The sequence below is a fragment of the Oncorhynchus kisutch genome, linkage group LG4 (assembly GCF_002021735.2).
Source record: "Oncorhynchus kisutch isolate 150728-3 linkage group LG4, Okis_V2, whole genome shotgun sequence".
NCBI lineage: Eukaryota > Metazoa > Chordata > Actinopteri > Salmoniformes > Salmonidae > Oncorhynchus > Oncorhynchus kisutch.
Window position 1 is genome coordinate 30,990,696 of NC_034177.2, and position 15,416 is coordinate 31,006,111.

The window sequence follows — 15,416 nt, forward strand, 5'->3', positions numbered from 1 at the left end:
ACTGTGGCCTATAGGCTATAGATGCATCATGCCTATAGGTCATTGAATAGCATGATGCTCTCTTGACGACTTTTTCGTCATGCATTTAAAACAAAAGTTAACATTTTGTCAGATAGGGACTGAAACTTCAGACAATCCCTCATCCATTTGCTCTTCACGCATTGAAGAGGCCTTGCCTGTCGTGAACATGTATAAACATGGCTTTCATAGAAGACTGAAAATCCCAAATAGTTACCGTCTAGTGCCAATTGGTGGTTTAAGAAAATGAAAGGATGAAAAAAAATATTCCGTTTACACTAAGGGCTGTATTTCCCATTTTGTAGAAATCTCTCCCCGTTGGTTCTCATTGACGTCAGTCTACTCTAAGGGATCCGCCCTCTAGCTCAAATTGCAAGCAGTGAGTGGTGAATGGTCACCCATCTTTCGATTACGGGTACACAAGGGTGAATTGCTCCTGGATCTGGATGCGGGCATCCTTTCAATGATTCCGCACTGTGGCTCGTGTCTGTGTTGTGTTCACTTCATGGGATAGACAATGCTCTGTGTCTTGGCATTACGATATTCAGCTGCTGCTCGTCTGGTTGATCGGAAAATGTAGTCATTCAATGTGACATTAGCCTACTTCTATGCTGTGTTCAGATTATTGCTCTGGTCCTAGACGCAGACCAGCAATTCTGTGAAAAGATGTTGAGCCGAATAATGAGTGGCAGTATCCGGAATCTGGATAGAGAATACGACTGCACCGTCAGACTCCTGGATGATACGGAATATACCTGCACAATTCAGGTCAGTCACTTACTATAGTCAGACAATAATTGTTTATATGCCATCAACAGAGAATATCAAGTGGTGAAATTGTCTCTTGTGAAGAAAAGCGCACAAGTGCCTGCATCCCGCAGGTCCCGCGATAGTCACCGTCTGAATCTATTGTGTGAATCGTTTGTTTTCTGACACATTTTATTACCATATGCCATTTGACTTGAGGCAAATATCGATAGTTTCGTCGTCCGACGAATAGACTGGATGCTCTCAGGACCTTATCGATGTTTTCGTGACTGATCAAAACATGGCAAAAAAATGAAATGGTTTATCACAGACAAATAGCCTACTGGTATTGTTATTATTCACCATGAGCGCTGGAAGTTTGAAAAGTGATCAACAACCTCTCGAACACTTGATTTTATAGGCTTTGAGCAGCATTGTATTTCCAATGTCTATACTCATCGTTTTTATTGAGTAATTAATCTGACAGTGAGAGTTACAATGAAGCTGTAACTGTGTTACAATCTAGATTTAACAGAGTTACAATCTAGCTGTAACAATTCAAATGAATGCAGAGGTGATAATCCCATCACTATCAAGTTATATATGAATTTGTCAACAAAATCAATACTTACAATAGAGGTCTATGTTATTGTGAGAATAATTTACCTCAGGGCAATTCCACGATATGCCAAACAAAAACCATTGATTTGAAAGGATAACAAACCATAAAACTCTATGCACAAGGACTACTTTTAACAATTTGTGGTGAACATAAAAATACAATTAAAAAAAAACATTCACTGGGAGAACTGTGAACAGGCCAATTCTGGTAACAGAATTATTTTGTTAAAACTCCCTCCGTTTTTTATGTGACCATGTTTTCCAAAAAAGATCTTCTCAGAATTAAGATTCAAAGATGTCTGCAGAAAGAATGGGGTGTCATACAGTTGAATTCAGAAGTTTACATACACAGTCATTAAAACTCATTTTTCAACCACTCCACAAATTTCTTGTCAACAAACTATAGTTTTGGCAAGTCGGTTAGGACATTTACTTTGTGTATGACACAAGTAATTTTTCCAACAATTGTTTACAGACAGATTATTTCACTTATAATTCACTGTATCACATTTCCAGTGGGTCAAAAGTTTACATACACTAAGTTGACTGTGCCTTTAAACAGCTTGGAAAATTCCAGAAAATGATGTCATGGCTTTAGAAGCTTCTGATAGGCTAATTGACATAATTTGAGTCAATTGGAGGTATACCTGTGGATGTATTTCAAGGCCTACCTTCAAACTCAGTGCCTCTTTACTAGACATCATGGGAAAATCAAAAGAAATCAGACAAGACCTCAGGAAAAAAAGACCAAGCAGCCGTCATACCGCTAAAGGAAGGAGACACGTTCGGTTTCCTAGAGATGAACGTACTTGTAACGGCCGTTGGTGGAAGAAGGTGAGGACCAAGGTGCAGCGTGGTACGTGTTCATATTTATTAAATAGAACTGAACACTAAATACAAAACAACAACGAGAACAACCGAAACAGCTCTGTCAGGTGCAAAACACACTAAACAGAAAGCAACTACCTACAAAACCCATGTGGGCAAGAGCTACCTAAGTATGGTTCTCAATCTGAGACAACGACAGATAGCTGTCCCTGATTGAGAACCATACCTGGCCAAAAACAAAGAAATACAAAAACATAGAAAAAGGAACATAGAACGCCCACCCTAGTCACACCCTGGCCTAACCAAAATAGAGATTAAAAAGCCTCTCTATGGACAGGACGTGACAGTACTTTGGTGCGAAAAAGTGCAAATCAATCCCAGAACAACAGCAAAGGACCTTGTCAAGATGCTGGAGGAAACAATTAAAATTAGTCCTGTATCGACATAACCTGAAAGGCCGCTCAGCAAGGAATAAGCCACTGCTCCAAAGCCGCAATAAAAAAGCCAGACTACGGTTTGCAACTCCACATGGGGACAAAGATCGTACTTTTTGGAGAAATGTCCTCTGGTCTGATGAAACAAAAATAGAACTGTTTGGCCATAATGACCATCGTTATGTTTGGAGGAAAAAGGGGGAGGCTTGCAAGCCGAAGAACACCATCCCAACTGTGAAGTACAGGGGTGGCAGCATCATGTTGTGGGGGTGCTTTGCTGCAGGAGGGACTGGTGCACTTCACAAACTAGATGGCATCATGAGGCAGGAAAATTATGTGTATATATTGAAGCAACATCTCAAGACATCAGTCAGGAAGTTAAAGCTTGGTTGCAAATGGGTCTTCCAAATGGACAATGACCCCAAGCATACTTCCAAAGTTGTGGCAAAATGGCTAAAGGACAATAAAGTCAAGGTATTGGAGTGGCCATCACAAAGCTCTGACCTCAATCCTATAGAAAATTTGTAGGCAGAACTGAAAAAGCGTGTGCGAGCAAGGAGGCCTACAAACCTGACTCAGTTACACCAGCTTTGTCAGGAGGAATGTGCCAAAATTAACCCAACTTATGGTGGGAAGCTTGTGGAAGGCTACCCGGAACGTTTGACCCAAGTTAAACAATTTAAAGACAATGCTACTAAATACTAATTGATTGTGTGTAATCGTCTGACGCACTGGAAATGTGATGAAAGAAATAAAAGCTATTATTCTGACTATTATTCTGACATTTCACATTCTTAAAATAAAATGGTGATCCCAACTGACCTAAGACAGGGACATTTTACTAGGATTAAATGTCAGGAATTGTGGTAAACTGAGTTTAAATGTATTTGGTTAAGGTGTATGTAAACTTCCGACTTCAACTGTATATGACAGACTCGTCAAGAACTTGCTTTTAAAGGTATGGCAACACGAGACTAGCTATGACATGAGACCTTGACTTTGAAAACATTTATTTTGGTTTTTGAACTACATTAAGTGAAGTGGATTCACACCCAGTAACAGAATTGCGTTTATGGAATTTCATCATGACTCCCTGATCTGTACTACACAGAAATGCATATTTATGGATATGAGTGTCATTCACTTCATGGTGATGTGTCCTAAATAGGTACACAACGGTATAAATATGCAATTTCCTCCTTTGCATATCTCAGTATTATTCTACACACTGGCTATTATTTTAATGAGCTCCACACCCAAACAAGACCAAATTTGGTTGGTCCATCCTGGACCAAATCTGAACCAATCATAGATGTCTATGTTTCACAAGTTTTAACATCAAAGTACATCATAGTAGAGTACAGTGGAATACTTTACAGTACAGCACAGCACAGCACAACACAGAACAGTCGAGTATAGTTCAGTACGGTAGAGTACAGTAAAGTACAGTACATTTCAGTACAGTACATTATAGTGTACTCAATTCTAGTGTGCTCTACTGAACTGTACTCTATTCTACTCTATTGTACAGTACAATATTGTACTGAACTTTACTCTGCTTAACACCTTTTTACTTTACTGTACTCTACTTTACTGTAGTGTACTGAGCTCTCCACACTTGTGACAACCATAGACGTCTATGATTGGTTCAGATTTCCGGACCAAATCTGAACCGATCATGGACCTCTATGTTTGGGCCAGATCAAGGCCGGGACCATACCAAAAAACAAAAACGACATCTGAGGACTACTTTTCAACATCCATGGATGTCCGGTGTCAGTCTGTACTCAATGGGCAAGGATGCTGGTTACTGTAAATGAAAAGAGAGGGGGGTTATGAGTAGGTGTCAGTAAGAGCAGGGAGAGGTGACATTAACTGGGGATAAAGGAAGAGAGAGAGGGAAGGGTTGTCCAGACTGTTTTCACACTTGCTTTGACCACCATACAACAGAAAGAGAAAGAAAACAGTTATGAGTTGAATGTAACAGTATGCCAGTGTCAGGGAGAACTGTAGCAGATGGTTTGTGTGGTTTGTGACTACTATGATTTTCCATTGTAGCCAATCAAATTGCAGTAATTCCGTCACTGATTTTTCGGAAGCTACGTTACCAATTTGGGAACAGAATTTCGAGGTTTAGTCACTGAGTCACAGTTCATAACCAAATAGATATCAGTAAAAACACTGTAACTAATTGGTAGGTCTACCATAACTTGTTAATTCTGTGTTTTCTTTAATTTCCTCCCTCCCAGTGTTGAGCAGTAGTGAACTACATGTAGTTCAACTAGTAATTTACCAACATTTTACAGTATCTTAGTGGTAGTTTAACTAAATGTTGTTTTTTTTGCAAAAATTAAATATGGGTGAAGTAGACAATAATTTCCTTTCTTTTTCAGCATCAGACCTGCCTAATTCTTACTTGAAACAGTTTTTGTGTTTTATATGCTGAAGGACACATTCTGTTAACGACGTGATCTGTTCTTGCAATTTGTAGTCTATGACATTTCAGATTTATATATGATATTTTTTTTACGAAGTAGTAAACTACTTTTTCAAAGTAACTTTAATTAAGTAACTATATGTTTCTCAAGGGTACCTTTAGTATAGCTTAACTTCTTCTAGTGTGAAGTAATTGGTAGATTGGTAAACTATTCTGTATTTTCAGAGTAGCTTCCTCAACGCTCCCTCCTCTTGAGGGAGAGAAATGAGAAAATATCTTAAAGATATGTGGGTTTTTGGAAATAGAATTTCAAGGCACAGGGCAATATTTCTTAAACTTACACAAGGCAAATAATTTCTCCAAAACTAAATATAAATGTTGATATTAGTTGGCGGGGGTCTTTACTTCTAAATTATTGTGTTTTGTTGTATTTCTAATACCTTTTAATACGTTTTCTGCAACCCCTTTTCCATCTGTTTCATCAGAAATCAAAGCCTTGCTTATTCCTAATATTTAGGATAGAACACGGTTGAAAAATGTATATATGCCTTAATTTCTCAAAAATATAGACACTTAGTTTTCATTTGACACCAGATTTGACATGCTCCTAGGAACTTCATGTTGGTCCTCATGGGTCCTGTTACATGGAAATGACCCTCAGTCAATAGGGGACTTAACATTCTACAAACACATCATACAATAATTAGACGGTACGTACTAGCTCAGTACTGAGATTAAAACTCTAGTTTAGTTTCACATCAAGTCAAACAGCAGTTACCAAACCCATCTACTACAGCCAGCCATCTTTACCTCTGCACTGATTGAGAAAAAGTCGATGAGCTCTCCATAAAGCCAGCCATACAAACAGCCTTCCCTCCCGCTCCCAGGTGTCCGCATGGCCCTAAGTCAGCCATTCACACTGCTAAAATGCATTTCCCTTTTAATCGGGATCGGAATGATTTTAGTAGCCTATTTTAAATTGTTGGTGTTGAGCTACCCAATTGACACCCTGCCTTACATTATAGCCTATTCCTCAAATGTCATTTTATTGTTATTCAATATAAATGTGTTTACTGCAACTGTTATGAGCTTTATACAGTATAGTTCACTGTAGTGTAGACCTAATAATACAAATACAATGTCATGTTTTGAACAAAGTAAGGTTGAATGGATTTCCTTGAAGGGAAGACAGGAGTAAGAGGCTGGTTCTTTTTCTTTTGTTTCCGTGCTGCTAGTCTTGCTTTGATGTTTCCTCCGTTTTATCTTCAGCCTGAAATAAAGGCAGGGGAGATGGTCGATCAGAATCCATTACAGTATGTGTGTGTGTGTGTGTGTGTTCATCTGTGGATTATCATTCCTCAGAAGTTATTGGGGAGAGCTGTCTCCTGGACTGAGGAAATCCCTAGAGGTCTCCTACTACTTTTTTTTAACACATTGAGACATTGAACAAATCTTCTAGAAGTAAAAATGACAAAGATTTAGGGATACCTCTATGATGTAATGAAATGTAAAAGCTACAGTCCTGGTTTCTGTTATTTTGTAGAAAATATTTCAATTTTTGGTGCACGGAGGTGTCTCTGGTGGCGATATACACTGAGTGTGTGTACAAAACATTAGGAACACCCGCTCTTTCCATGATTAAGGTAATTTGTACATGTAGGTAGGGGTAAAGTGACTATGCTTAGATAATAAACAGTGAGTAGCTGTGGGGGTGGGGGGGGGGGTCAATGCAAATAGTCTGAGTGGCCATTTGATTAATTGTTCCGCAGTCTGATGGCTTGGGGGTAGATGCTGTTACGGAGCCTTTTGGATCTAGACAACGCTCTGGTACCGCTTGCCGTGCGGTAGCAGAGAGAACAGTCTATGATTTGGGTGACTGGAGTCTTTGACAATTATTTGGGGCTTCTTCTGACACCGCCTAGTATAGTGATGTACTGGACTGTTTCCATTACTGGGCTGAACGTTGGCCAATAAAACGGATGGTCGAGGCGTGTTATCCAGTTGCCGGTGAATTCTCACAAGGCACCCGGATCTGCGCCCCGTATATCGCCATCTTTTCTCTATGCGAATGACGAGGATGTATTTGAACATGTATATGTTTTTGTTCTTTGTTCTTTGTTATAGAGCCAAAAAGATTGGAGAAGTGGTTTATCCATACATCTCTGTTTTGGATAGATAACTCTTCATGTTGTTGTTTGTTTAGAGTTTTCCAATTTTCCCAGATGTCACGGATCCCCCCAGTTCTGCTGCTCATTCCGTGCACCAGCTCCGGAGGTCTACATCACCGGCCTTCTAGGCGTCAATGAACTAGATTCATTACCACCAACCTCAGACTGTCATTACCACCAACCTTAGACTGTCATTACCACCAACCTCAGACTGTCATTACCACCAACCTCAGACTGTCATTACCACCAACCTCAGACTGTCATTACCACCAACCTCAGACTGTCATTACCACCAACCCCAGACACCTGGTTCCCATTCCCCCTGATTAGTGTGTTATATATGTACCCTCTGTTCCCCATTGTCCTTGTCGGTTATTGTTACCATGTCTGTTGGTCCTGTGAGTACCTGTGTTATTGTTACCATGTCTGTTGGTCCTGTGAGTACCTGTGTTATTGTTACCATGTCTGTTGGTCCTATGAGTACCTGTGTTATTGTTACCATGTCTGTTGGTCCTGTGAGTACCTGTGTTATTGTTACCATGTCTGTTGGTCCTATGAGTACCTGTGCTATTGTTACCATGTCTGTTGGTTCTATGAGTACCTGTGTTATTGTTACCATGTCTGTTGGTCCTATGAGTACCTGTGTTATTGTTACCATGTCTGTTGGTCCTGTGAGTACCTGTGTTATTGTTACCATGTCTGTTGGTCCTGTGAGTACCTGTGTTATTGTTACCATGTCTGTTGGTCCTGTGAGTACCTGTGTTATTGTTACCATGTCTGTTGGTCCTGTGAGTACCTGTGTTATTGTTACCATGTCTGTTGGTCCTGTGAGTACCTGTGTTATTGTTACCATGTCTGTTGGTCCTATGAGTACCTGTGTTATTGTTACCATGTCTGTTGGTCCTATGAGTACCTGTGTTATTGTTACCATGTCTGTTGGTCCTGTGAGTACCTGTGTTATTGTTACCATGTCTGTTGGTCCTGTGAGTACCTGTGTTATTGTTACCATGTCTGTTGGTCCTATGAGTACCTGTGTTATTGTTACCATGTCTGTTGGTCCTGTGAGTACCTGTGTTATTGTTACCATGTCCGTTGGTCCTATGAGTACCTGTGTTATTGTTACCATGTCTGTTGGTCCTATGAGTACCTGTGTTATTGTTACCATGTCTGTTGGTCCTATGAGTACCTGTGTTATTGTTACCATGTCTGTTGGTCCTGTGAGTACCTGTGTTATTGTTACCATGTCTGTTGGTCCTGTGAGTACCTGTGTTATTGTTACCATGTCTGTTGGTCCTGTGAGTACCTGTGCTGTTGTATCGGCTTCCATGCTACGTGTTATTGTGCACTTGTTTTACGGGTCTCGTCCCGTGTATTATTTAGAGGCTTACACCTCACTCTTTTGTTTGGGTGGAGTCAATAAAACCCCCTATTACGTATTCCTGCCACCTGTCTCCAATCATTAGACATCATGACAGAACAACCAACCTCATAAATGGAGACAGCGGGAAAGACCGAGCTATCAACCATCGTAGGGACAGTCCAGCATCATGATGACTGTCTTTCCAGACTCGGCAGCGCCATGGACAGCGTGCTGGCAACCATCCTGAGTTTTGAGGTGCGCGCCAGCGAGATACAAGGGATTCCTTCTGCAATGAATCCAGTTCTGTGATGCCTAGAAGGCCGGTGATGTAGACCTCCGGAGCTGGTGAACGAAATGAGCAGCAGTACCAGGGGGATCCGTGACACCAGAAGTGGTTAGATTCTATGGATTATTCAAGTACATTGAGCTGATTTCTGACGTGCTGTTCCTTCTTTTTCCGTAGTGTATTTCTGTATTGTTTTAGTGATTCACCATAGTGAAGGTGTAGGCTCAGGATTTCTGGGTCTCTATGTTTTTGGTTGGATAGGTTTCTCAATTTCTTAATTACGATTTTGCATTCTTCATCAAACTATTTGTCGTTGTTGTTCATTTTCTTAGGTTGTCTGCTTTAAATTTTTAGATTTGAATGGGAAGCTGAGAGGTCATGTATACTGATTAGGTTTTCTACTGCCATGTTTACACCTTCACAATTACAGTGAAACATTTAGTCTATTAATGATTACATTTGTTGTTGCCAAATTGTTTTATGGTAGATTTTCACATGACTTTCCTTCCGTCTATAGCATATCATTATATTATTAAGTTCCTTTGGCTTTAATACCTCGTGATTGAGCATAGGTCTGTTCAAGTAGAGTGGGGTTTTGCTGTGATCTGATAGGGGTGTCAGTGGACTGACTGTGAACACTCTAAGAGACTCTGGGTTGAGGTCAGTGATAAAGTAGTCTACAGTCTACAGTACTACTGCCAAGAGATGAGCTATAGGTGTACCTACCGTAGGAGTCCCCTCGAAGCCTACCATTGACTATGTACATACCCAGCGTCTGACAGAGCTGCAGGAGTTGTGACCCGATTTTGTTGTGTCTACGGGGGCATATGGGGGAGGGAATGCTGTCACCTCCAGGTAGGTGTTTGTCCACCTGTGTGCTGAGGGTGTCAGGTTCTTGTCCAGTTCTGGCATCTTTGGGATAGGCGGGACGCACATTTTCCAACTGGCCAATTGCCAGGGGAAATGCAGAGCACCAGATTCAAATAAAATACTATAAAAATCAAACTTTCATTAAATCACACATGTAAGATACTCAATTAAAACTACACTTGTTGTGAATCCAGCCAACATGTCAGATAAAAAAAAAATCCTACTTGGCCTACTTCTTCATTGCACAAAGGAATAACCTCAGCCAAATTCCAAAGACTGGTGACATCCAGTGGAAGCGGTAGGAACTAAAAACAGGTTCCTAAGAAATATCCCTTGGCAATGACAACTCAGGGAACAGAGAGAGGCAAAAAAAAGAAACATTCTGAACAGTTAGACCTCTGGGTTTTGCCTGCTACATAAGTTCTGTTATACTCACAGACATGATTCAAACCGTTTTAGAAACTTCAGAGTGTTTTCTATCCAAATCTATGAATAATATGCATATCTTATATTCTTGGCATGAGTATCAGGAAGCACGCTATTTATCCAAAAGTGAAAATTTTGCTCCCTTGCCCCAAGAGGCTCACCACAGACTCCCTGGGCCTGGAAATGGTTAATCTCCCCCTCTAAGATGGAGAAGCTGTAGTTATAGGTAGCACACATGAGGACATCTTTCTCTGTTCAGATCATTTCCTTACTAATTTCTAGCCAGATGTCAAATGTTCCTGTTTTGACTAATTTAATAGAGTGGGTTAGGTCTGCTCTATACCAAATTAGCATCTTCCCTGTTTCACAGCTGGTAGTTTGGTGGATGGGACTACCAGTGGGTCCGCCAAAGGCCTAAATTGAATTGAACCTGAAACCTTGTATATTCCAGGATGAGATAGTAAAAGCTTTGAGTTCAATGGTGTCTAGTGTTTTTGTGTGGTTTAGGCCTGGACCACCACAGTAGGTGTGAGCAGAGCATTTTGAGCATCTGATACATCTTAGGTTGCAGGATGGGGCTTGGGTGGGTGTAATAGTGGGGGTTGGGCCTGTTGCTCTGCTCACGGCCTGGGCATGTGTCATGCTGTCATGTTGAGGTCCTTTCTCTCGCTCGCTTACTTACTTACTTTTGCTCATATCCTGTTCCCACTATGTGCTGCGATTCAATCCCCTGTGGACCTGTTTTCATTACACTCTGATCTCTTCCCTAAACTGTTTAACCGCTCCATATTCAGGGTTACCTCTGGTGCAGGCTGGCCTCCTTCCTCTGACATCCACACAGCACAGGTGGGCCATTACGGCCTTGAGTTCTGGTAGCTATTCCTGTGTTCTGAATGTCATCATCAATAACATCAGCTTCAGAAATTATAATGCCAGAACCAGGGAGGAGAAAGTCCTTATGCTAGCAGATACCCATAGACTTCCAGTCATTGCACTAACACCAGTTAGCATTGGCTTGTGAAACTACCTCTAACTTCCATCATACTGGACACAGAGACATAAAAATGGTATCCATGAGTTCATCTGACTCTGGGAAAGTAGATAAAGGGCTTCATTGCCAAAATCCTGAAGTATCCCTTTAAAACATAGATGGGAAAGCACTGTATCTATTTTCATATTTTTAACAGCTATAATGCATGACTTTAAAGTTTTACTTCAATGAATTCTGGATCTTTCCTCTATATTTGTGCGATAAGAAAGTGAGTGCTCAACATTATACACCCCTGTAGTTTGATGGAAGTCGCTGCCATCCCGCTTGCCCCAGGCCTCTTCCGCTCTCTAATGCAGAATTGCAGCACCGGTGATGGTTGGGAATTTAGAGGCTCCTCACATCTCTAGGTCACAGTTGAATACCACACAGGCCACAGCAGCCAGGCTGCAGTGATTTTGCACAAGAGAGAATTCAAAATGGTAAGGTAGAGAGCTGAATGTTTAAAGTGTATACACGGAAAGTCACAGTAATTACATAAATGCACACATACACACACTCAGAGGGGTTGGGGTAAATGCATTTCAGTTGAATGCATTCAGTTGTACAACTGACTAGGTATCCCCTTTTCCTTTCGTTAAGAGTGTTTTTCCAGAGTGCTTCTTTATTCAGGGAGTGTGCTGTTTGTTCAACAATCTCGTTTGTTGAATTTACAGTTGAAAGGGTGCTGTGTTTCATTTTACACTTTGAGCTGACTAACTGGGAGTGGGGGTTACTTGCCCTGTATGGAAGAGGGGAGATGAAAGTAGGCTCCAAGTTGAGTAGTGTCTCTCAAAAGTTGTTTGCAGAATAGTTGTCCGGATGGAGCTAGTCTTAGCGGGGTGGCAGGTCTCCTAGTGGTTAGAGCGTTGGACTAGGCGCAGGTTGCAAGATTGAATTCCTGAGCTGACAAGGTAAAAATGTGTCGTTCTGCCCCTGAACAAGGCAGTTAACCCACTGTTCCTTGGCCTTCATTGAAAATAAGAATTTGTTCTTAACTGACTTGCCTAGTTAAATAAAGATAAAATAAAATAAATAGTGTTGAGGTAGAATTTAGAAGGGCACAGAATTAAGGCACTTTATTCAGCTGCAATCAAAGCAGTGTCTTCAGGTCTTAAGCAAGACTTAAACATTATTCTGGTCCTGTCCAATATATTATTTAAGATTCTGAATGGGACTTCTTTGCTCATGTTGTTTATTATGTGTTTGCTATACTTTTAAAGGTTTTGTCAAGCCCCTGGGTAAAGCTGCATGGTGACAGGAAAGCCTTGAGTGCTTGTTGCATCGCTGCATCTACAGACTTTTTACCAGCTAAGCCCATAAAGAACCACAAAGTTAAGGCGGGAAGGAGCAATTATTGTTCAAAATATAGTGATGGTGTGCTTTATCCTGAGAAGGTGCAGCTTCTTGCCTGTAAATGGTGTAAATGCCAAGATGTGCAATAGATTGTGTTGAAATATGTACAGGACAAGTACATTCAACACAGTCCAGGGAGTGTGTGCAGGCAAATGTATTTATTAAATGTGTGTGTGCATGCGTGTGGGGGGTACTCATGATAATATCTGGCCAGCATTATTTGGCTTTTTAAGAAGCTTCATTTCCTCCAGCTCAGACTTTATTTAGAATAAAAGTAGGATACACTTTAAAGTCATATCAGAATACTTACGTTTTGATGATGAGCGTTCACAGAGAATTTAGTCACAGTTTAGTCAAGAAAGCATGTGTGATAAATTCAGTGCTTGAGTCATTGTTTTTTCTCTAATTAGAGGAAGAAACATGTAATTTCCAGGAATCCCAATGTGTTGTTTATTGTTAATTTGTGTTTTATTCTTACATTTCATTTGTGATTTGATGAATGATCAGATGGTTGTCAATACTGCTGCATACCTTCCCATATTAATTAATACATTTTAATTTCACATTTATTTAACCAGAACAAATTCTAATTTACAACTGCGACCTGGCCAAGATAAAGAAAAGCAGTGCGACAAAAACAACAACACAGAGTTACACATAAACAAACATACAGTCAATGACACAATATATATATATTTTTTTAAATCTTTGTACAGTGTGTGCAAATGTAGAAGAGTAGGGAGGTAGGCAATACATAGGCCATAGAGGCGAAAATAATTACAATTAAGCATTATTATCAAATCAAATCAAATTTATTTATATAGCCCTTCGTACATCAGCTGATATCTCAAAGTGCTGTACAGAAACCCAGCCTAAAACCCCAAACAGCACGCAATGCAGGTGTAGAAGCACGGTGGCTAGGAAAAACTCCCTAGAAAGGCCAAAACCTAGGAAGAAACCAATAGAAACCTATTACTGGAGTGATAGATGTGCAGATGATGAGCAAGTAGAGATACTGGAGTGCAAAAGAGCAAGAAGGTAAGTAATAATGTGGGGATGAGGTAGTTGGGTGTGCTATTTACAGATTGTCTGTGTACAGGTACAGAGATCGGTAAGCTGTTCTGACAGCTGATGTTTAATGTTAGAGAGGGAGATATAAGACTCCAGCTTCAGTGATTTTTGCAATTCGATCCAGTCATTGGCAGCAGAGAACTGGAAGGAAAGGCGGCCAAAGGAAGTGTTGGCTTTGGGGATGACCAGTGAAATATACCTGTTGGAGTGCATGCTATGGGTGGGTGTTGCTATGGTGACCAGTGAGCTGAGATAAGGCGGGGCTTTACCTAGCAAAGACTTATAGATTACCTGGAGCCAGTGGGTTTGGCGACGAATACGTAGTGAGGGCCAGCCAACGAGAGCATACAAGTCGCAGTGGTGGGTAGTATATGGGGCTTTGGTGACAAAACGGATGGCACGGTCATAGACTACATCCAGTTTGCTGAGTAGAGTGTTGGAGGCAAATTTGTAAATTACATTGCCGAAGTCAAGGATGGTCAGTTTTACGAGGGTTTGTTTGGCAGCATGAGTGAAGGAGGCTTTGTTGCGAAATAGGAAGCCAATTCTAGATTTAATTTTGGATTGGAGATGCTTAATGTGAGTCTGGAAGGAGAGTTTACAGTCTAACCAGACACCTAGGTATTTGTAGTTGTCCACATATTCTTGGTCAGAACCGTCCAGAGTAGTGATGCTTGTCGGACGGGAGGGTGCGGGCAGCAATCGGTTGAAGAGCATGCACTTAGTTTTACAAGCATTTAAAAGCAGTTGGAGAGGTGGATCAGAGAATCACCAGCAGCAAGAGCGACATCATTGATATCGATATATATATATACAGGAAGCGAGTTGGCCCGAGAATTGAACCCTGTTGCAACCCCATAGAGACTGCCAGAGGTCCAGACAACAGGCCCTCCGATTTGACACATTGAACTCTATCTGAGAAGTAGTTGGTGAACCAGGCGAGGCAGTCATTTGAGAAGCCAAGGCTATTGAGTCTGCCGATAAGAATGTGGTGATTGACAGAGTCGAAAGCCTTGGCTTTCAGTACAGTACTGTCTTTTATCGATGGCGGTTATGATATCATTTAGGACCTTGAGTGTGGCTGAGGTGCACCCATGACCAGCTCGGAAACCAGATTGCATAGCGGAGAAGGTACGGTTGGATTCGAAATAGTCGGTGATCTGTTTGTTCATTTGGCTTGCAAGGGTTTTAGAAAGACAGGGCATGATGGATATAGGTCTATAACAGTTTGGGTCTAGAGTGTCTCCCCCTAAGAAGAGGGGGATGACCACGGCAGCTTTCCAATCTTTGGGGATCTCAGACCATGGGCACCCTCTTAGATATCATCCTGACAAACTTGCCCTCTAAATACACTTCTGCTGTTCTCAACCAGGAAAGAGAAGTTGAATAGGCTAGTAATAGGGGTTGCAACAATTTTGGGGGATAATTTTAGAAAGAGAGGGTTCAGATTGTCTTGCCCAGCTGGTTTATAGGGATCCAGATTTTGCAGCTCTTTCAGAACATCAGCTGTCTGAATTTGGGTGAAGGAGAAGCGGGGGGCTTGGGCAAGTTGCTGCAGGGGGTCCTGAGATGATGGCCGGGGTAGGGGTAGCCAGATGGAAAGCATGGCCAGCCGTAGAAAAATGCTTAATGAAATGTTCGATTATCGTAGATTTACGGTGGTGAAGGTGTTTCCTATCCTCAGTTCAGTGGTCAGCTGGCTGGAGGTGCTCTTATTCTCCATGGACTTTACAGTGTCCCAATACGTTTTGTAATTAGTGCTACAGG

General features: G+C 41.2%; 1 protein-coding gene across 1 annotated transcript in view; it reads left to right on the top strand.

Moving 5' to 3' along the window:
• The first annotated feature begins 410 nt into the window (after positions 1–410).
• Positions 411–15,416, top strand: part of LOC109889373 (FERM domain-containing protein 5) — a 119,264-nt gene continuing 104,258 nt past the window's right edge. The window contains exon 1 of the mRNA XM_031822790.1: positions 411–786. Coding sequence (XP_031678650.1) covers positions 685–786 — 102 coding nt within the window. The 5' untranslated portion in view covers positions 411–684. The remainder of the gene's footprint in view (positions 787–15,416) is intronic.